The sequence below is a fragment of the Rhinolophus ferrumequinum genome, chromosome 2 (genome assembly GCF_004115265.2).
Source record: "Rhinolophus ferrumequinum isolate MPI-CBG mRhiFer1 chromosome 2, mRhiFer1_v1.p, whole genome shotgun sequence".
NCBI classification, from domain to species: domain Eukaryota; kingdom Metazoa; phylum Chordata; class Mammalia; order Chiroptera; family Rhinolophidae; genus Rhinolophus; species Rhinolophus ferrumequinum.
In genome coordinates this window covers 64,656,854-64,679,928 of record NC_046285.1, presented here as the reverse complement: position 1 = coordinate 64,679,928, position 23,075 = coordinate 64,656,854, and the positions used below count along the sequence as shown (strand labels likewise).

At 35.0% G+C, this 23,075-nt stretch overlaps 1 protein-coding gene across 2 annotated transcripts in view; it reads left to right on the top strand.

The window, feature by feature from the left end:
• MFN1 (mitofusin 1) overlaps positions 1–23,075 on the top strand; it is a 35,174-nt gene that overhangs the window by 2,488 nt on the left and 9,611 nt on the right. For both annotated transcript variants that reach the window (XM_033092372.1, XM_033092381.1), the window contains exons 3-10: positions 1,039–1,174; positions 2,556–2,718; positions 11,612–11,736; positions 13,171–13,279; positions 14,693–14,800; positions 17,000–17,153; positions 17,269–17,336; positions 22,652–22,773. In XM_033092372.1, the coding sequence (XP_032948263.1) occupies positions 1,039–1,174; positions 2,556–2,718; positions 11,612–11,736; positions 13,171–13,279; positions 14,693–14,800; positions 17,000–17,153; positions 17,269–17,336; positions 22,652–22,773 (985 nt within the window). The remainder of the gene's footprint in view (positions 1–1,038; positions 1,175–2,555; positions 2,719–11,611; positions 11,737–13,170; positions 13,280–14,692; positions 14,801–16,999; positions 17,154–17,268; positions 17,337–22,651; positions 22,774–23,075) is intronic.

The following is a 23,075-nucleotide window of genomic DNA, read 5'->3' as shown; positions in this document are numbered from 1 at the left end:
AAACATAACATGTTTTGTGTATTGAGCCAGTTATAGCTTGAGTGTTATGCTTTAGAATCGGTATTTGATTTTACTGGTTCTAGAACCTCAGAAAAAATGTTGCAAAAAAACCCCTAAAAAACAAATCAGGAAGACCAAGAATAAAATGAAAAACAAAGGTGAATGTAATGATACTTAAGCCAGTCTTAACTTTTTTTACCAAGTTACACATATTTTATTAATTCACTTGAAAAGTATGATGAGATATGTAAAGCTTAATTGAATTAGATGACCACTCGTAAGCTGTATCAGTGTTTGTGTCTTAATTAGGACCACTCAGTTAACCAAATGAATCACTATATTTTTACCTGCAGAATCAGATGATAAAAATATAACTGTGCGCATGTGTATTCCTAAAATAGAAACAAAGCTGAAAAGCTTTTCTACTTTTCAAACTCAGGCTTTCGCAGTTATCCCTATCCTTGGAAGAGGGGAGTTTGGAGCTGGGGTGGGATTCAGTCTGCAAGTTCTCTTTTTATGTGAAATGAGCTGTTTGGCTCCATCCCTGTGGGAAGAAGCGATTAAGGTAGCAAAGTCTTACTTAGCTTGGAGACCTTGAACCATATCTTTACTTTGGAGGGCCCCATTCAAACTCCACTCTTTTTACCATGTGGGTCTTCTCACTCAAGATTTGATGATCCAATCAGGATGGGGACAATAATAGGTGAATATTAGGCTCTACTTTCTCTGTTCAGAAACATTTTTGTCTTAGTTGGATATTTTGTATTTTTGAAACCAGATGAATAATAAATACCTTTTGAGTGGGCTCCTGAAATTCTTAATAATTTTGAAATTCTTTTGGGCAGGATTCTTATGACCCATTGGAAAGAGGCACTCACCTTTTACCAAATATTCAAATGCTATGGGCATTTTTATTTTTCAGATGGCATGTTAATATAGAACAAAGCCAAAATATATGCACATCGTAGGTATCCCATTGTATAATTAACTTAATATTCATTTATATCATTTTTTTCTAATACAATTTCAATGTTATAGCAACATACAAGAATCCAGAACTTAATCAGATAGCTACTGAGGATGATCTGGTAGAAATCCATGGATATAAAAACAAGCTTTCCATCATCGGTGAGGTGCTGTCTCGGAGACTCATGAAAGTGGCCTTTTTTGGCAGGTAATTCTTTATTATTTCTTCTCGAGGGTAGTTTCCAGAAATCAGTTTTCCCTGTCATTTCTCCATCTTAGTTTCTGATGTTTCAACAAGTACTACTCCTCCCCCTTCTCTCCACAACAATTTCTGCTTGTGTTAATTGTTAAAGTCATTAGCATGTAAGAGAATTTGTTCATTTTAGCTCGTGGTATGAAATGAAGCTTTATGAAGGTCAATCATACTTTTATTTTTTAAGGATGCTCATTTCTAAGAATTAGCTTCTTAGCTAGTTATAAGAGTATAAATACAGATAATATGCATAATATGTCACTTACTCCTTTAAGCTTCTGTTGATTATCAGGTGTGTCTTACAATGCCTCATGATTCCCAGGGGGACAGTAGGAAGTGCCATTCGTTAATGTTACTGTTTGGAGTGACAGAGTGATCTCTGCCACAGCTTCTCCATACGTTTAAGGATCATTTGTTAATTACCTATGTACCATGCACTTTCAGGCAATAGGGATGCAAAGACAGAATACTAGGCTCATACTTGGTTGCTCAGGTATCATGTGCTATGTACCAATAGAGGCATTTATTTACTCACTAAACTGACCTCATAGGCCTTCTAAGCTATTTTCCTACTTAGGGCTTTAGCACTTGCCATTTCCTATGCCTAGAATTCTCTTTGCCTTATTCTGTCTGGCTGGCTCCTTTTCAGTCTTCAGATCTCATCCTAAATGTTACTACCTCAGAAACCTTCCCTTATCACTCACTCTATTTAAGTATTCCTTCTCTGTTATTCTGTACTAAAGTACCTGTTTATGACTTGAAAACATTTTCACAGAGTTCTGTTGTTTTGTTTCTGTTTTTATTGTCTGCTTCTCCCACTTGACCATATACTCAGGGCCTTAGAATCTAGTATGAGGTAAGTCTATTAAAGAGCCCCTACCTCAGATTAGGGTGGAGTAGGAGTGGGAGGGAAGAGGCCTCCTGGAAAGGTGATGACTCAGTTGTCCTACTTGAGAAGGAGGAATAGGTATTTAGCTGTGGATGTGCAAAAGGTCCAGCCTAGATTTAAGAAGATGGAACATTAGAACACATCTTGTGATTGGTCAAGTAGCACAGAATTTGGGGCTGTGATTTCAAATTGCCCCAAAAAGAAAGAAAGTTACAAAAGGCAAAGATAGCTTTATAGAAAAGGTAGGATTTGCTTTCTGCTATTTTCTGAAATGTACATTGCTAATATTTGTGTAAATCCAGTTGTCAACTCTTTCATGAAAAACTCAGTCTGATGAAATTTTAACAAAATTTCAATTCTAGAAAAGTCAGCCTTAAACCCAGTGAAAAAACAAAGTTTTTTACTGTTATATTTTGTTTTTCATGATTTTGTATGTTCATTCTTCAGGACAAGCAGTGGGAAGAGCTCTGTTATCAATGCGATGTTGTGGGATAAAGTCCTCCCTAGTGGGATTGGCCATACAACCAATTGCTTACTGAGTGTTGAAGGAACTGATGGAGATAAAGCTTACCTTATGACAGAAGGATCGGATGAAAAAAAGAGTGTGAAGGTATGATATTTGACCTTAGCAATATAATGTATCTGAAACAGTGTCCTTGTTCTTTAAAAAATATGTAAGATATTTGCAATCCTGGAGATGGAAGACCCGTTAATATGTAGTCATAGTTTTTTAAGCCATTACTTTTATTTTTAATTCTCTAAAATTCTTTTGCTTCAGAGCTAAATTACTAGGTGACGAAATCCTGTCCTTAAAATATGAGTAAATTATAGTTAAAAGCATATTACGTTTTAAAAATAAACTTTCCCAATGAAAACATTGAAGTGTATTTCTATTTAATCTCAAGTCTTGCCTTTCTAAAGAAAACTGTATGTAAAAAATTGGGCCCTTGGAATCTGTTTTTGACACATTTGTGCCTTTAGAAATTGTTTTACCTTTGGAGTACTCAGTAAGTATATTTATGAATAAACGTTATGTTATCGCTTTATCAGATAAGGGCCAATGGCAGTTCTCTACCTTTCATAAATGTCTTAAGGAATTCAGTGCCACCAAATTCCTTCAGCCAAAAAAAAAAAAAATTAGATGTAAGATGTTGACTGTAATGAAAGCAATTGGTAAAGACACTGTTTCTCACTATGGTCACTTTCTCTTAAGTCTTAACTTCTCTCCACAAATACAGAAGATCAATGTTTGAAGTTCCATGCCATTTTAGTTTTTGGTAAACTAGGTGAATACATGGATCTGGTTCTTGTGTTGTGAGTTTGCTGTTTGATCTAGATCAGGTAACAATCTGTGTAATACCCTTCAGTTTAGTTATGAGGAATAAATTAGATGATGTGTATGAAAATATTTTTCACACTTTTAACCCGTACAAATGAAGGAGTCACTTATTTTGTAATCAAAAATTTTAGCAAATTACAATTCAAGCTATGGCATTAGATCCTCAAAGTCAAGTGTGCTGTGGTATTTTAAGGAAATCATTCATTTTTTCTGATATGTGCTCTCTACTTCCAGTCCTCGTCCTTCTTGCTCTTTTACTCCTCTGCCCTACTCCAGAATATACATTTGTTTACCTCAAGTGGTGGCTTGCTTTAAGGTATAAACAGACCTTGAATCTTGTGCTCTAATAGTTTACTTAGTGAAAGAAATAAAACAGTAACAGCTAATACTTCATTATATACTTGCTATGTACCAGGCACTTGTAATAACTCAAACCTCACCACAGTTCTGCCTGATAGGTGCTTTTGTTAAAATCTTAATTTTATAGGTGAGGCCTCAAGATTTTAGTACGAGTTTATAATTCCATCACAAAGTTTATGAAAGCAAGCCAAAAAAAAAAAAAACCTACTTAACATGGTCATTATGGAGATTCACTTCAACCCTGATCAGGAGTATTGTGCTCATTTGAAAACAGATATTTCCCTGTAAAATCTGATACACATCAAATGAACCGTAGCGGTATGTGTGCTGATGCCCTTTCCTTGATTGATGTTTCTTCTATTCCCCGCCCCCTTTTTTAAAATTTTTTTAAATTAATTTATTTATTTATTATTTTTTTAATTTATTAGGGTGACAATTGTTAGTAAAATTACATAGATTTCAGGTGTACAATTCTGTATCACATCTATAAATTACATTATGTGTTCACCACCCAGAGTCAGTTCTCCTTCCATCACCATATATTTGATCCGCCTTACCCTCATCTCCCACCCCCAACCCCCTTACCCTCTGGTAACCACTAAATTACGTTCCCCAGATTAATTTTCAAACCCCGTGGCCATCTTGTGGTTACTGATTGTTTTCTAATCTCCTCACCTTCCCCTTTACCCCCCCCCCGCCCATCTAGCAACCCTCAGTTTTTCCTCTTTGTCTCCAAAACTGTTTCTGATTAGTTCATTCACTTATTCTTATCTTTAGATTCCGCATATAAGTGAGATCATATGGTACTTATCTTTCTCTGTCTGACTTATTTCACTTAACATAATGTTCTCTAGGTCCATCCATGTTGTTGCAAATGGTAAGATTTCTTTCTTCTTTATGGCTGCGTAATACTCCATTGTATAAATGTACCACAGTTTCTTAATCCAGTCATCTACCGATGGGCATTTCGGTTGTTTCCATGTCTTAGCTATTGTGTATAGTGCTGCAATAAACATAGGAGTCCATAAAGATTTTTGAATTGGAGTTTTGGATTTCTCCAGATAGATACCTAGGAGTGGAATTACTGGATCATAGGATAGTTCCATTTTCAGATTTTTGAGATACCTCCATACTGTTTTCCATAGTGGCTGCACCAATCTGCAATCCCACCAACAGTGCACAAGCGTTCCCTTTTCTCCACATCCACGCCAGCACTTGTTGTTTGTTGATTTATTGATGATAGCCATTTTGACTGGGGTGAGGTGGTATCTCATTGTGGTTTTTATTTGCATTTCTCTGATGGTTAGTGAGGTTGAGCATTTCTTCATATGTCTGTTTGCCATCTGTATGTCCTTTTTAGAAAAATGTCTCGTCAAGTCCTCTGCCCATTTTTTAATTGGGTCGTTTGTTTTTTTGGAGTTGAGTGAGTTTTTTATAGATTTGTGATATTAATCCCTTATCAGATATATCATTGGCAAATATCTTTTCCCATTCAGTAGGATCCCTTTTTGTTTTATTGATGGTTTCCTTTGCTGTGAAAAAACTTTTTAGTTTGATATAATCCCACATGTTTATTTTTTCTCTTACTTCCCTCGCGCGAGGGGATATATCAGTAAAAATCTTACTCCGGGTAATGTCTGTGAAGTTTCTTCCTATATATTCTTCTAGGTATTTTATGGTTTCAGATCTTACATTTAAGTCTTTAAGCCATTTTGAATTTATTTTTGTATATGGTGTAAGTAGGTGGTCCAGCTTCATCTTTTTGCATGTGTCTGTCCAGGTTTCCCAGCACCATTTATTGAATAGACTGTCTTTACCCCATCGTACATTCTTGCTTCCATTGTCGTAGATTAAATGGCCATATAGGCATGGATTTATTTCTGGACTCTCTATTCTGTTCCATGGATCTATGTGTCTGTTTTTATGCCAGTACCATGCTGTTTTGATTACTGTAGCCTTGTAGTATAATTTGAAGTCAGGTATTGTTATACCTCCCACTTTGTTCTTATTTCTCAAGATTGCTGAGGCTACACGGGGTCTTTTATGGTCCCATATAAATTTTAGGATTATATGTTCTATTTCTGTGAAAAACGTCATTGGTAGTTTGATAGGAATTGCGTTGAATATGTATATTGCCTTAGGCAGTATGGACATTTTAACTATATTAATTCTTCCTATCCATGAACATGATATGTGTTTCCATCTATTTATATCTTCCTTCATTACTTTCTTCAGTGTCTTATAATTTTCTGAGTACAGATCTTTTACTTCTTTGGTTAAATTTATTCCCAGGTATTTTATAGTCTTTGGAGCAATTGTAAATGGGATTGTTTTTTTAAATTTCTCCTTCTGATGTTTTATTATTGGTATATACAAATGCAACTGATTTCTGAATATTAGTTTTGTATCCTGCTACTTGACTAAATTCGTCTATCAGCTCTAATAGCTTCTTGGTGGAGTCTTTAGGGTTCTCTATATATAGTATCATATCATCTGCATATAATGATAATTTTACTTCCTCCTTACCAATTTGGATGCCTTTATTTCTTTTTTTTTGTCTGATTGCTGTGGCTAGAACTTCTATGTTGAATAGAAGCGGAGCTAGTGGGCCTTGTTCCTGATCTTAGGGGGAATGGTTTTAGCTTTTCCCCATTGAGTATGATGTTAGCTGTGGGTTTGTCATATATGGCCTTTATTATGTTGAGATATGATCCCTCTATTCCCATTTTCTTAAGGGTTTTTATCATAAATGGCTGTTGGATTTTATCAAATGCTTTTTCTGCATCTATTGATATGATCATGTGATTTTTATTTTTCATTTTGTTAATGTGGTGTATCACATTAATTGATTTGCGGATGTTGAACCACCCTTGCATACCAGGGATGAATCCCACTTGATCATGGTGTATGATCTTTTTAATGTATTGCTGAATTCTGTTCACTAATATTTTGTTGAGGATTTTTGCATCTATGTTTATTAGAGATATCGGCCTGTAGTTTTCTTTTTTTGTGGTGTCTTTGTCTGATTTTGGGATCAGGGTGATAGTGGCTTTGTAAAAAGTGTTTGGGAGTCTTCCCTCCTTCTGGATCTTTTGGAAGAGCTTGAGGAGTATAGGTGATAATTCTTTTTTGAACGTTTTGTAAAATTCACCTGTAAAGCCATGTGGTCCAGGGCTTTTGTTTGTTGGGAGATTGTTGATTACTGATTCAGTTTCCCTGGTGGTAATCAGACTATTCAGGTTTTCTGTTTCTTCTTGAGTTAGCCTTGGAAGGTTGTACGCCTCTAGAAAATTGTCCATTTCTTCCAGATTGTCAAATTTGTTGGCATATAGTTGCTCATAGTAATTTCTTAAAACTTTTTGTATTTCTGCGGTGTCCATTGTTACTTCTCTTTCATTTCTGATTTTATTAATTTGGGTCCTCTCTCTCTTTTTTTTAATGAGTCTGGCTAAAGGTTTGTCAATTTTGTTTATCTTCTCTAGGAACCAACTCTTGGATTCATTGATCTTTTGTATTGTTTTTCTGGTTTCTATTTCATTTATTTCTGCTCTGATCTTTATTATCTCCTTCCTTGTGCTCCCTTTGGGCTTATTTTGCTGTTCTTTTTCCAGATCCCTTAAGTGTGAAGATAAACTGTTGATTAGTGATGTTTCTTGTTTCTTTAGGTATGCCTGCAAAGCTATGAATTTCCCTCTTAGGACTGCTTTCGTGGCATCCCATAGATTTTGGGTCGTCGTGTTTTCATTTTCGTTTCTCTCGAGATATCTTTTGATTTCTTCCTTGATCTCCTGCTTGACCCATTCATTGTTTAGTAATAAGTTATTCAGCCTCAATGAATTGGTGTGTCTTCCAGTTTTTTTTTCTATAGTTCATTTCTGATTTCATAGCATTGTGATCAGAGAAGACAATTGGTATGATTTCAATTTTCTTAAATTTATCAAGACTTGTTTTGTGGCCTAACATATGGTCTATCTTGGAAAATGTTCCATGTGCGCTTGAGAAAAACGTGCATTTTGCAGCATTGGGGTGAAATGTTCTGAAAATATCGATTAAATCCAAGTGGTCCAATGTATCATTTAAGGCTGTTGTTTCCATATTGATTTTCTGTCTGGAAGACCTGTCCCTTGTTGTCAGAGGTGTGTTGAAGTCCCCTACTATGATAGTGTTACTGTTGATCTCTGTCTTTATGTCAGTCAGTACCTGTTTTATATATTTAGGTGCTCCTATGTTGGGTGCATAGATGTTTACTAGGGTTATGTCCTCTTGTCAGATCGATCCCTTTATTGTTATATAGTGCCCATCTTTATCTTTTAATATGTTCTTCATTTTAAAGTCTATTTTGTCAGATATAAGTATCGCAACTCCAGCTTTTTTCACATTTCCATTTGCATGAAATATCTTACTCCAACCCTTCACTTTCAGCCTGTGTGTGTCTTTTGTTCTGAGGTGAATCTCTTGTATAGAGCATATACAAGGGTCTTGCTTTCTTATCCAGTCAGCCACCCTATGTCTCTTGATTGGAGCATTTAATCCGTTTACATTTAAAGTGATTATTGATAGGTACATAGTTATTGCCATTTTTAAATTTGTAGTTAGGTTGTTTTGATCTTTCTTCTATTTATAGAAGTCCTTTTAGTATTTCTTGCAATGCTCGCTTGGTGGTAATAAATTCCTTTAGCTTATTTTTTTCTGGAAAGCTCTTTATCTCTCCATCAACTTTAAATGATAGCCTTGCTGGATAAAGCAATCTAGGTTGTAGGCCTTTGTTTTCCATCACTTTGAGTATCTCCTGCCACTCCCTCCTGGCCTTCAATGTTTCTGTGGAAAAGTCATTTGATAGTCTTATGGGCGTTCCCTTGTATGTAATCCTCTGTCTTTCTCTTGCTGCTTTTAGGATTCTCTCTTTGTCTTTAAGCTTTGCCATTTTAACTATTATGTGTCTTGGTGTGGACCTGTTTGGGTTTATCCTGGTTGGAACTCTGCACTTCCTGGGCTTATATGTTGGTTTCCTTCATCAGGTTGGGGAAGTTTTCGGACATTATTACTTCAAATATGTTCTCAATCTCTTGCTTCCTCTCTTCACCTTCTGGTATTCCTATGATGCGCATGTTGTTGCGCTTGATGTTATCCCAGAGGTCTCTTAAGCCATCCTCATTGTTTTTTATTCTTTTTTCTTTCTGTTGTTCCATTTGGGTGATCTCTGCTACTTTGTCTTCTAAGTCGCTGATTCGATCCTCTGCTTCATCTAACCTGCTGGTAATTCCTTCAAGTGAGTTCTTAATTTTGGTAATTGTGTTGTTTAGTTCTAACTGGTTGTTCGTTATGATTTCTACATCCTTCTTTATGTCTTCTCTAAACTCCTTAAACATTCTTATCACCAGTGTTCTGAACTCTGTCTCTAAAAGGTTGGTTACCTCTGCTTCATTTGGTTCCAGTTGTGGAGGTTTCTTCTGTTCTTTTATTTGGGACGTGTATCTTTGCTTCCCCATTCTGGTTGACTCTCTGTATTTGCTTTGATGTATTAGGTAAATCTCCTAGAGTTCTTAGTTCTTGCTAGGTTATCTTATGTAGTATGTGTCCTTTATATTTGACTTGCACTACTTCGTTCTTCTCCTCTGCGTGTGCTCCAAAGGTGACTCTTGTGTTGTGTATATTGTCCTGTTCAAGAAGATCTTTAATTGCTTTTTGCTTGTGAGTAGGTGGGGTTAACTCCTAGGCTGACTCGTTGTGAGACTTGGCTCTGCCCACCGCAGGGCGTTCTGCTGCGTGAGGGTTGACCACTTAAATGTGGTTTGGCCTCTATGGGCTCTAGTGCCTGCAGAGAATTCCCTCTGGGTGTGTGACTTGTAGGTCAAACCCAGTAGTACTCTGGTTTGGTCTGGAGTTGGCCTCTGGATATGTTGAATCTTGTGCCTCGTAAGCTGGGCCCTGGAAGGGCAGTTTCAGAACAAACCAAATCACCAAGCACAACAACAACAACAACAACAAAGAAAAGAGTCAAATACATTCACATGTAAAAACACCCGATAACCCCCACTCGACACAGGAAAAGATATCAAAGATATAAAGATAAAACAAAACAAAACAAAACAAAGCAAAACAAAAAGCAGTGCCAGTCTTGGCTTAAGCCCACCAAGTAATGTCCAGGTTATCCTCTGCTGTACCAAAGAGCCCCCTGCTTATTGCGCAGGCAGAGCCAGTCACCTGGTGCCCAGAGTGACTTTGGGACTGTAGATTTAAATGCGTGGGCCTGAGGGGTCTGGATGATAGTTTTTACAAAGTCAGTGCAGTTTCTGCCCTTGCCTGCACATATGCACACTGAGAGTAGCACCACCAGCCCCGTGTCCAGTACTCCTAAGTCTTAGGGCACTTCTTCAGTGTGTGTGTGTATGGGGGGGGGGGCGGTGCGGGCGGGAGATTTCTGAGCTGCTGAAAGCCCAGAGCTGCGTCTGCTGCTTACTGCTGATCCCTGGGGGTGTCTCGGCAGTTGCCCTTGCCCCATCCTAGGCAGGCCTGAAAGGGTGGGGGCTGGGGATGAGGGGTCTTCTCTTTCCCAGCCCAGCCGCGCGTCACCCTCTTCCTGCAGGCCAGAAAAGGTGGTGGCTGGGGGTGGAGGAGTCTCTTCTCTCCTAGCCCAGCCAAAATCACACTCTTCCCAGCCTCTTCCCTGGGTCAGGGCTGCCTGTCAATCTTCCCAGAGCCTGAGCACTACTACGGCTCCTCTGTAATCTGACACTACTCCTCAGTTCAGGGGCCAGTTTAAGTCTCTGGAAGGGTGGGGGTAAGATTGGAAGGGGGGGAGGGTCCCAGGTATGGAATCTGTGTTCTTTGTCCGCCCCTGGGCCCACTAGCCGCCCTCCCGGCGGGAGAAATCAGCCGTGGGACGCAGGGAAAGAGCCCACCTCCTGGTCTCTGTGCTCTCCGTTCCGCCCTGGGATCCCGTGCGGGCCCGGAAGTGCGGGTGCCACCGCGGTTTTTGCCACCGCGGTTCGCCACCGCCGCTGCCGGCTGAGACCCCGCCGCGGGCTGGGATTTCGCTGCCGCCGCCGCGGGCCCGCACGTTTTCACTCCGCTCCCTTCCTTCCTTCCCCTGCTCGCCCAATTAGCGCACCTTCAAGTAATCCTTCCAGGAGTCTCTTAGCTGTTCTGTGTGATGAGCAAAGAGTTCTTTGGTGGGTTATAGGTCCCGTTTGTAATAAGATCCGGAGGAGAACTCAGAAAGTGCGCCCCGCTGCCGCCATTCCTATGACATCATCCCCCTATTCCCTTTTATTACTAAGCAATACACATTCATTTTAGAAGAGACAGAAAGTACAAATAGATAAAAAGAAAAACTCCAAAACTCACATACTTCCCCTGTCCAATGGAAACCCTTTGGTATAGAATTAAATTTGTATTTCTCTGTATTTTTTAAACAAAGTGGTTTTATATCATGTGCTATATTCTGATTTGCTTTTTTTTCTCTTGATATATTACACATTTCTTTTCCTACATACATTATCAATTTTAGGGGTTACATAGGACTCCATTGCCACCATTCCATTTTGGGGGGCATTTAGAATGTAGCCCTGATTATTTTTACAGAATGATATGAATAAACTGTTTTAAGGGTAACAGTTATTTTTCCTAGTTGATAATTTTAAAACTAACTTTCTCAAGATTGCTCAAATGGTTTTATTTTAAATTATTTAAAGTTCTGCTTTTTGTACATGTTTTACAAAAATAAATGTTGTACCAAACCATAGTATTTTACGTTTTTATTAAATTTTATTACAAGTAGAGTTCTGTTTTTTCCATGCTTTAGACAGTTAATCAGCTGGCCCACGCCCTTCATATGGACAAAGACTTGAAAGCTGGCTCTCTCGTGCATGTGTTTTGGCCAAAGGCAAAATGTGCCCTCTTGAGAGATGACCTGGTTTTAGTGGACAGGTAAAATTACGTATGAGTTGCGTTTTGTCCTTGTAAAGGTGTTTTTAATAATATAATGCTGCTTGCTTTAGCGTGTAGTACATACAAATTTTAAATGTTCAATTGCTGCTTTGCTTCCATTTTCTATATTGTTAAGGAACAGTTAAGGTGTTGGTTTTTATATTTTAATGATATTATAAAAGTGCTAATTTATGAGTCTAATTCTATTACAAGAGATTTCAAAGGTGGCCACTTTTATTTCTCTGTTTATCTAGACTGTTTCTTTGTTTATCTAACTTTGTAGTTTATGTGAGTAGCTGGGCCTTAGAGAATGTCTAATTCTAGATACCTAAGTAAATAATTCTAAATAGATAATTTTTTAAACTAGTAATGAATTCATTCTTGAGAGCAAGTTTCCCAAAATAATTTTGCTGGACAGTTTATATAGCTTTTTATTGTTCAAGAATTAATCCAGTACTCTTGGAATTTGTTTTCCAACTCTTCTGATTAATCTGCATTTATTATGTATCTTTAAAATCATCCTACTACACTGGTGCTTAATAAAATGGTAATGCATACTTATTAAGCATACTTATTAACCAAAAAAGATAGTTAAATGACTTTTTTTTGTTTTTGTTTTTAATTTTGGTGTGTTCGTTTTCTTCAGTTAAAATTTCAGTGTTCTGTGGAAACCATTTTGTTTTTTGATGATGGGCTCTCCATTTAATTGGAAGAGTGTTTCAAGTAATCAACAGAAATAGATCAGATGAGAGGGAAGTTGCTTGTGAAGTAAAAATATTTGGTTTAACTATAAGCTAATTAATTTTGCTTTATTTCACAGCCAGACTGTGTCCATGGCACCAACCTTTCAACTTGCCACAGGATACGTCAAACCAACCTGTAGATAATTGCACTATAATTTTTATAGCAGATTGTATGTTAAATTTATGTCTAGCAGACAGTCTTTTATTTTTCATTACTTATAAGCACTTAGTCTTTTCTGAACTGTACTGGACCTAGCTGCTTATACCTTCATTTTTGTTTATGTATTAGCCTAGTTTAGGGTTTTTGTACTTACATTTTAGTCTTCCAAAGCATTAAGATTTAAAAGGTTAAAATATTGACCATATTACTTGCTTTATTAAAAGCCATGAGGTTATTTGTTTTTAGTAAATAAACCTTTTTTTAGCATTTATTGTCAACTGGGTAGGCTCTGGGAGTTCCTTGTCAGCAGAATAAATATATAGAATTATATAAAGCACACACTCTCAACTTGCCACAACGACTGTCTTATAGGTGAGAAAATAATTTAAATCTCCTAGGCTTCATACTGATGATTGGTAGAAATCTGTCCTTAAAAGTTAAACAATTTATAAAAGTTTAAAAAATTGTCTTTCTGTAATCGAAATTTTCTTTTTAAAAAATATTATATAATTTTTATTTTATTTCCATTAGTCCAGGTACAGATGTCACTACAGAGCTGGATAGCTGGATTGATAAGTTTTGCTTAGATGCTGATGTCTTTGTTTTGGTTGCAAACTCTGAATCAACACTAATGAACACGGTAGGACTTAATCATATTATTATGTTTGAGTGGTGGGAAATGAAATCGTTTGTGTTTTAATTCCAAAAAGTGACAGAAATCCAAATCTTGAACTAGAAAGAACTTCTGATATCAAGGGTGAATGAAGGGGTTTGTGTTTCCATGGGACTTGAAGTGCTGATTCTGGTCTCGCGTGTTCCCAGGGTTTGAATAGCAATTTAGGGTTTTATGGCAGTAGCTTCTCGTGAATCTTGGAGTTCAAGGTATGAAACGTGTGTGTTGTTCACATTCACTGTGGTTATTTGCCTGTTTCAGAAGGAATGGGCACCAGAATTGTTAGGATGCTGACTTAGTCTCTCTTGAATAAAATATAACACCAACACCTCACATCCATATATGACAGGCAAGACTTTTCTGTTTTGACTTTTGTCAACATTTTCCAGCCTTCCCTGTGTACACTCTAAACCACTGTCAAGCTTAGAAGTGTATTTATCCAGAATGTCTAGAACCAGACTCATCTCAAATAAACTTTCCAGATTTTAGACAATCTCATATCTCAAACTATACTGCGATATTTTTAAATTGTTATTTATCAAAAGCATATAAATGGCAAAACACCTATGTAACCTTGATGTTATCAGCAGTCACTATGTTATTGGTATTTGTATGGCCCATTCCATATCGCGTAGACCAGGCTGCTTTGACAACACTGATAGTTGTTTATTACCTGATGATATAACAGATGATAAATGTTTAAAATCTATTAGAATAACTTCATTATTTGGATGTTGGATAAACACACTTTAATATACATTTGGATTTTGATGACTTTGTTTATGCTGTGCATTGCCCACAATTCTTTCCCCCACCCAACTTTTCATCGTGTCAAAAAGCTCTGTTGTCTACACTTTCAAGCTCATCTTTATCACTACTTCCTTCTTTGTGGAGCTTTTCATAATTTCAACTAGATATGGTGTCTTCTTCCTTTGAATAATTCCAGCATTTATTTATAGTATTTATGGCACATATTTTTCTCTGTTGTTTATTATGATGTGTTGTACATATGTCTTACATTGTTACTAATTTACTTAGTCTAAATCTTAAAAACAATTTGAGGTAGCTTTTTGAAAATATGGATTGTTATATCCAGCAGTTCCTTTTATGTCCTGTATATAGCAGAAACAGAAAAATATTTTATCTTCAAAAAAGACTCATAGCAGGAGCCAGAATATCTTCACTTTTCCCTTTCTTTTATTTTAATTTTCTCATATTTGAAAAGTTTAATGCTCAGAGTACTTTGGGATACTCTATCAACGAGTGTTAATCACTGTTGTCTAAATGGTTCAAATTTTTATATTAAAATAAAGCTTTATATAAAAATGTAAAAATAGCTTTTAAAAATGAACATATTGTTGGGCATTTGATGTTTTTCAGGAAAAACATTTTTTTCACAAGGTAAATGAGCGACTTTCCAAGCCTAATATTTTCATTCTGAATAATCGTTGGGATGCCTCTGCCTCAGAGCCAGAATATATGGAAGATGTAAGTTATTTTTTTCCTGTAAGTTTTGAAATATACTCAGGTACATTGTTATCCAAGAAAACTACCTATAGAATAGAACATCATAAGCAGCTATTCTCTTACTTGAGAAAAGTGTATAATTATAGAAAATCTGAAGTCAATATGTGATAGACAAGTATTAAGCTGCTGTGAAGGAAAATTGTGTTATAAAAGTGTTATTCATTTTAGATCTTGACACTTCATTTTTTTGTTTGTTTTGTTTTAATTTTTTATTGAAGTATAACAGAAAAGTGTACAAATCATAAGTGTCTAGCTAAGTGCTCTTTATAAATTTAACATACTTTTGTCAGGCTCCACATCAAGAAGCAGGGCATTCCCAGCAGCCCAGGAGCCCCCTGTTCCATCCTCTATTCTCCCTCCCAAGGATAACCACTTACCATGACTTCTAACACCCTACATTAATTTTTCAAGTTGTTAACCTTTGTGTAATAGAATCATTTCACATCAACTTTTTTGTCAGGTTTCACTTGCTCACCATTACGTTTGTGATAGGCAGCCATAGTCTTGTGCATAGTTGAAGTGCATTTCTCACTATTGTATAATATTACATTCTGTGATTAACTGCAGTTGATTTATTTGTACTGTTAGTGATGTGCATATGGGTGATTTTCCTGTATTTAGTTATTAGGAATCATGGTGCTGTCAATATTCTTACATGTCTTTTGGTGACCATAGGAATGTATTTCTGTCGGATATATACCAGTATTCTCAGTACAAGGGGTTGGACAGCTTTAACCCCAGGGAATACTTGGCCATCTCTGAAGACATTTTTGTTGTCACTACTGGGGGAATGTGCTACTGGCATCTAGTGGGTAGAGGCCAGAGAAATGGTAAACATCCTATATCACAGAACAGCCCCTCCCCCAATGATTTATCTGACTCAATATCAATAATGCAGAGATCAGTAATCTATAGGTATGTATCTAGAATTGCTGGATTGCAGGTTAAGAATATGCTGTTTTCGTAAACAGCCCAAGAATTTTCTAAAGTACTTGAATCAGTTTATATTCCCACCAGCTGATTGAAAGTTTCAGGTGATTTATATCCTCGCCAACACTTGGTATTATTGTTCTTTAGATTAATCATACTGGTGATTTTAGAAACTTCTTTTTAAAAAGAATAGAATATCTGGCATTTGGTCTATAAATAATGTTTGCTCGGTACTACTTTTTATGATTTTAATAGTAGTATCTGTTTATTGTAAAAAAATTTTAGAAAATGCATTAAAAAATTAAAATTCACACTATCCCATTACTGTTCACATGTTAGATTATTTGCTTTCATTGTTCCCCCCACACTCAAAATTAGAATTTTGCTTACTATGAAGCTTTATATCTTGCTATTAACTCTTGTTTTATAATCATACCCTTTCAAATTGGGCTCTCATTTAGTCATCAGATAGTTAGGAAGTGTCACCCATAAATGGTTCTTCCCCATTCTTATTTTGCTTAATTGTATTAAGTGTTAATATAGAGATTTCTTATCATGCCCTAATGCTAAAGGCGAGTACTAACCCTAACTAATTTTAACCCTAATTTTAATACCCATGTGCTAATCTTAAACCTAACATCGCAACTGTTGGGGAGGTTAGTGCATTCTCCCCAACTTTAATTTCAGTGTTTTAAAGAAGAGAAATATATTATTTATGTCCTGATTTCAAAATAAAAATAGCTTCATTGTAGAAAATTTGGAAAATAAAAGCATAAGGAAAATATAAAAATGCCACCCATTTTTGTGGGTGTTGCTTGCATACCACCTATTAACTTACATAAATATATATATATACACACACACACACTTCATTTCTTTGTTGTTATATAATTATGTACGTCCTTAATACAGAATTAGCAACTTCTTCCCGTGCCATTAAGTCCTAATATTTGTCTACAATATGTTTTATAATGACTGTAGTATTTTTGGTCCATCAGAATTTTAGATTAAATGTTCAAAGGAGAATCACTACCTTAAGTTAAGAGACAGGTTTTTCTGTCAGCAAGTATCAAACTTTTTATATTTGAATTATAATTAGGATTTGTTAAGTATATGGGAGCTATTGTTATGATATCACTATAAATGGAGTTTAGTGTAGGCCTGTAGCTGTCTGTTATAATTATATTTGTTTAACTATTAAAATTCTTTTAATATCCTATTTTTCTCTAGGTACGCAGACAGCACATGGAAAGATGCCTACATTTCTTGGTGGAAGAGCTCAAAGTTGTGGATCGTTTAGAAGCACGGAATCGTATCTTCTTTATTTCTGCAAAGGAAGTTCTTAATGCTAGAATGCACAAAGCACAGGGGATGCCAGAAGGTGGTATGTATTTATTAAACATTTCTTTTTGACATACAAGTGTAGGTTATAAAAACGGCTAGAAATCCTACTTTGCTATATTATACTAGGTTTTTAAATCTTCACCTAACTATTTCAGGTGGGGCACTTGCAGAAGGATTTCAGTCAAGATTACAGGAGTTTCAGAATTTTGAACAAATCTTTGAGGTAGGGATTTTGTGAATGTATTGGCTAATGTGAAACCCTAGCATTGGTTGGAAAGTGATCATAATGTTCTATTTTCACTATTTATCTTTGTCAATAACTTTACTGTTATTTAGTGTAGTTACTGACACAGCAAGTGAAGCAAGGAAAGTTTGAAGAAAGGAAGTCCCTGCAAAATGGATGATCCGTAAGAATTGAGAATTAAAGATTGTAATTTCTTTCTTAATCATTTTCCTTATGTATTTGTATTTAAATGAGAAGTTACTTTCTAATATTGCTTGTGTTTTGCATTGAGGGAAGTTCTCTATATGTAATATGGGGCAAGACTAAACAAGTGTAATGGCTGTTGGGTTGGAATAGAGCAAAGTGAAGATTATCTTTTTTCTTTTGTACCATAGTATTTATAGAGAGAAATATAACATAGTTAATGTCATTTGACAAAAGTTTATTACATTTCTATAACTGTTGTCACCTGTTACTCTCCACATGTTATGCCAAATGTCCTGAACACATGAGTGAATACAAAAATAACTAAGAAACAGGTCCTGTACTTTAGGGATCTGGTAGGAATTACTGAGGCATATGAATAGCTAATGTGTGTGAAGCACTGGGGAGGGAGGATACTTCTTTATGTTTTGATATAGGTGTTTTATTTAAAGACATTAAAACTCATCCTGCATTTGACTGGAAAGTTTTTCAGATGTTAAAAGACATCTAAATTCTTACTTAGCCTTATTTAATCTAGGTCTGCTTAGATTGCATATCCTCTTCTCACCCTCAAGTGAACAGAAAGATTGCAGACCTAAAAAATCTTCCACCTGTAATTATTCTTCCTTATAAACAGTAACTGCTTTAATAGTAAGGACATGAATGTTGAATGTACTAGGCAGAATTTTTTAAATTAAACATTTGTTCACTATCCCTGTCTTTAATTTGGTGAGAGGCAGAAAGATTATTAGGAAGGTGAAGACAAAGTGTTTAAGAAAGAAAACCCACTACCAGCTATCTTGGTAAGATCTCTCTAATTATTCAGAGGCAGATGTTCTCTCTAGCTAGGCTATAGGATACATGAAGTCCCAGTTACTCAAAGATCATTTTTTTGTTTATTTTCTTTCCCTTTTGTTTTGACAAGAGATTTAATTATCTCCCCTCTCTCATCAGTTATTTCATCCATGGGGAAAATATTGGGGAAAGGATCTATTGTTCTGTTTCTTTTGTCTTTCCTTACTTACTGACCTTTTCTTCCTTCTTTTCCTCCTTTTCTCCCTCCCCTTCCCTTCCCTCACTTTCTGTTCCCCTCCCTGTTTGTCATTGATTTCTCCTACCAAATAATAATACTATTTTATTATACCCTTATTCATATTGGTTCCTGGTGCAGCTTTTTCTTTCCCAGAATATCTCCTTGAAGAGGTAGGAATGAAAAGAATAAAATATGTGCCTGTGGAGCACTGGTTCCCATACCTGGCTGGTCTTGAAAAACCCATGAGGTGCTTCAGAGATCTGCAGATTCCTGACCTGTCCCAGGGACTGATGCAGTTGGGCTACGATGGACCTAGGAATCTGTACATATTCAAAGCTTTCCAAGTGATTGTAATAATCAGGCAGACTTAGGAACTATTCTTTTTAATGTTTATAGGAGAGAATTGGCAGTTTGCTTTTTTATTGTCAACATTCATTTGGGAATCTAAAAATTATATATGGAAAAAAACTTTATGAGCAAGAGCTTTTAAATAAACTCATAGAGAATGTCAGGATTTAGAATTTGAAACTTTTAATTGAAACTATTATAGATCTAAGATGAGAGTCAGCTAAAAATTATTTGAATTTACCTAAAGAAATAATCAGCTAGGCCAAAAGTTCTGTCTGAATGTCCAAAGCATTTTCAGTGGAATTGCTTTTTGTTGTTTAAGGAAGAATTTAAGGCTATGAATTTGTCTTTGAATGTAGCTTTGGACATATTCCGTGGCTTTCAGTATCCAGCTTAGTTTTCATTGTTTATTTTTAATTGTAGTTTTGAAATTGCCCATTCCAGTAGTTCAAATTCAGGTATTTTGATCCTTTTCATCTAACTTTTGGTTATTTCTTGAATTTTTTGTATTGTGATCACAGAATATGGACTTTATACACCTTTTCTTTTTATTTTTAGCCTTCTCTTTGTAGTCTCATAAAATGATTTTTGCAAAAATAAAAATTGTACCAAGTTCATTATTATCAAACAGTCTGATTTTTGCCATGGACTTCTTTGAGGTTCATTTGGTTCAAAGGAGCTAAATATTAACAGAATAGAGTACAAAGTCCAAAGCTTGGAAATTAAATCAAGTAAAATCAATCAAGAAAATCAACATTAATATGTTTTCTTGTTGTTTTCAACCTGTATGTGGACAGGTATATATTCTAAAGGCCATTTACAAATCTAAATTTCTTTGCTCAAATATTTGGTCATTAACTATTTTTAATAGTTTTGGTTATGTGATGGAAAAGAGATATAAAATAACTCTTTTGTAAAATGTCAGTGAATTTGTTATAAAGAACATTCCTGGGACAGCTGGTAAAGTTTGAAAATGAACTCTGTGTTAGGTTGATAGTATTATCCCAGTGATAAATGTTCTCAATACAGTAATTGGTTCTTGGTTCTGTAGGCACATGTTCCCATTCCTAGGAGACACATGTTAACATATTTAGTAGTAAGGTTGTGGTAGCTGCAATGAATTGTCACATTGTTCAGCGGGAATATATATACATATATATGTAAAAATATGGGTATGTCTTTATGTATAGACATACCTGTCTGAATGTAGCATCAGAGAAGGAAAGGTAAACAAATGAGGCTGAATGTTAACATTTGGTATATTGACTTGAAAGGTATATTATATATTGGTGTTCTTTCTTGTACTTCTTCATTTTAAAATATTTCAAAATAATAAGTTAAGAGTGGTGAATGTTATTAAGTTATCAAGGAGCCTTAACAACTTTGTTTTGTTTTAATTACACATAAATATTAATATTTACGTTTGTGTAGCTATGTATGATTAATTACTAGCTGGCTTCTTTAGATGTTAAACTTCTCCATGGAAAGTTAGAGTTCCTGATAAAATAACTCTGGGAACTGCTGCACAGTATATATATTCCCCATGGAGATTCATAAACGTATTAGTCTATTGAGGGCTCAGAAATAATTCAATAATGAAACTTTAAATTAGCATTTCCTGTACTTATTTCAGAATAGAGTATTTATTTTGCAGGTTGACTCTTGATTTTTTCTGATCAGTGGGAACATCATTGTGGGATACTTTTTAATTAGAAGAAGATTCTGTGTTTTTTTCTTTATACTTACAATTGTATATTTTTGAATCAAGGAGTAACATATTGCCTAATAACTTTTGGAGATCTTTTCTTTTCTGTCTAGTCTAGCTCTAATACTGTGCTGTTATCTACAAATCCGGGGTCTTCATTGCTGATATCTAGATCTGCTTCATCGAGGAACATAGAATTTCTTTTAACCTTTTATTTTCTTTAAAATATTTTTATGCATTATAGTTTTTGTGGAGATTAATTTGGCAATTTATGAGATACAGATACTTAAAATAAAACTTGTTTTGTTTTGGTTGTTAAAAAACCTGCAGTTTACACTTTAAATGTTTAATGTTGTGTAGGTATTGGTTTTTGCTTTGGCATGTACAGAACAGAAATGCTGTAACTTCCCACCACTAGTCTCCTCAGCATTAGTGATATACAGTGATGAATGAATGAGCTTAACCACAAGCAAAAGTGAGACTATACAATGGGAGGAAGTAATAGTCTCTGAGTTAACTCTTTATAAACTGTTAACTAAATGACAGTTTATATCATGTGCTCTTTAGCTAAAGAAATGAATTTGTGTTCTACACCTCAAAAAAAAAATGCTGAAGAGGGCAGCTACAATGGCAAAAATATTTTAAAAGTCTTTTCTATTTTAGGGAAGTGAACAAATTATCATTTTAGAGATTGTAGAGACATGAAGGCTAAGCATGGGTTATAAATAGTACATTGAATGAATATGTAACATACAGATTTCAAGATAATAAATACAGGACTAGAGTACTAAGTGAATGCCTTTTAAAATCTGTAAGTTATTTAATGAAGAATAGTAATTAATTTAGGAAGTAATGACTACAACTTTGTACTATTGATATATAAAAAGAGGTTCAAGAAGATGTATTCAAAGAAATATTGGAGTTGGGGTATATCCCAAATTTTAAACAGTTTATCATAGAAAATAAACATGGCCTCTTAACAAAACATCTGTTATAGTTACTTATGTTGTGACCCAGGTGAACATTTCTTGATTGTTCAAAGACCTGATAGTATCCCTCTGTCAACATTTGTAGTTGTTTTCAAATGTGATGTCAGTACAGAGTTTCACTTTCTGTGAAATAAAACTGAAAGGCTGATTTTAATTTAATAATTTTGCAAACATTCAATGATGAATTACCATAAATATTTTAAATAACATGTAGCTTGCACACATATAGAAATTGAAACCAAAATTTTGCAAAATAAACATCCGTCACTGTATGTGATGCATTCTGATACATTCTCTTCTATTTAAAAAAAAACACTGGTCATGAAATTCTAATTGTTTTGTATAAGTATTAACAGATTGTGAGGTGTATTTATCTTGAAAGTGAAACAAATGAGATAGGGTATCATTGGGACCTGTAGGCACACACAAACCAATGCCAGTAACAGGATTATCTTTGAAATAGCTAGAGTTATTTTTCTATCAGCAAAATATTACTTAGGTTATTTGTTGTTAAAGAATAGTTTTCAAATTGTTCAAGTTTTAATCTATTATAAAAGTCCTTTTTAATAACCTATGTGAATCATATCATTCAACTAATTTTTTTTAATATGATAGAATTCTATAATTCAGAGAGCTTTGTTAGGTTATCTGTTGCAAATATGAGAACAATCAAGATAGATTAGAAGTAGATTAAAGGCGATACAAATAAAATTAATAATTCTAAAGGAAAAACCTTTAACATTGAAAATAGTATCCTATTTATTTATTTTTAAAAATAAATACAGTAAAAAAAACATTGCACATTACTGTGTGAAATTACACAAAGATTTGGACTTGCTGTTTTAAAGCCCTTTTTACTTTTGAATCTTTGTAGTTTCTTTAACGTTTGTAATTTTAAGTTGTGCTCATCATGCATTTATTTTCTATCCTTATTTCTGTTTTGGTTAAAGTTATAAACAGCAAGTTTTTGTGTTTAAATTCCTAAAAATGTTGGGATGGAATTACAGTAATGTGTTATGGCTTGGGCCCCTCGCAGGAGTGTATCTCGCAGTCAGCAGTGAAAACAAAGTTTGAACAGCACACTATCAGAGCTAAACAAATACTAGATACTGTGAAAAACATAATGGATTCAATAAACGTGGCAGCAGCAGAGAAAAGGTATGATACATTTTATTGCAAAATAAAAATGTAATTTTTTGTATGTCAATATGAATTCCTTAGACTAAGGTTTTAAATTGTTATAAATACTTTTCCTACTAAAATCAGCCTTGTGGGTGTAACTGGTGCCCATTTGCATGTTTTTAAGTGAAGAAACTGTAAATATTTATTCTACAGCCTTGCATACATCATTTACATTCCCTGGATCTTGGTATTGTCAGGTATGAATTGTGGTTTTAAAATGTTTGGTGGCTTTAAAATATCTTTAAAGCAGAGGAAGAACCATTTCCTCAAGCTGAATT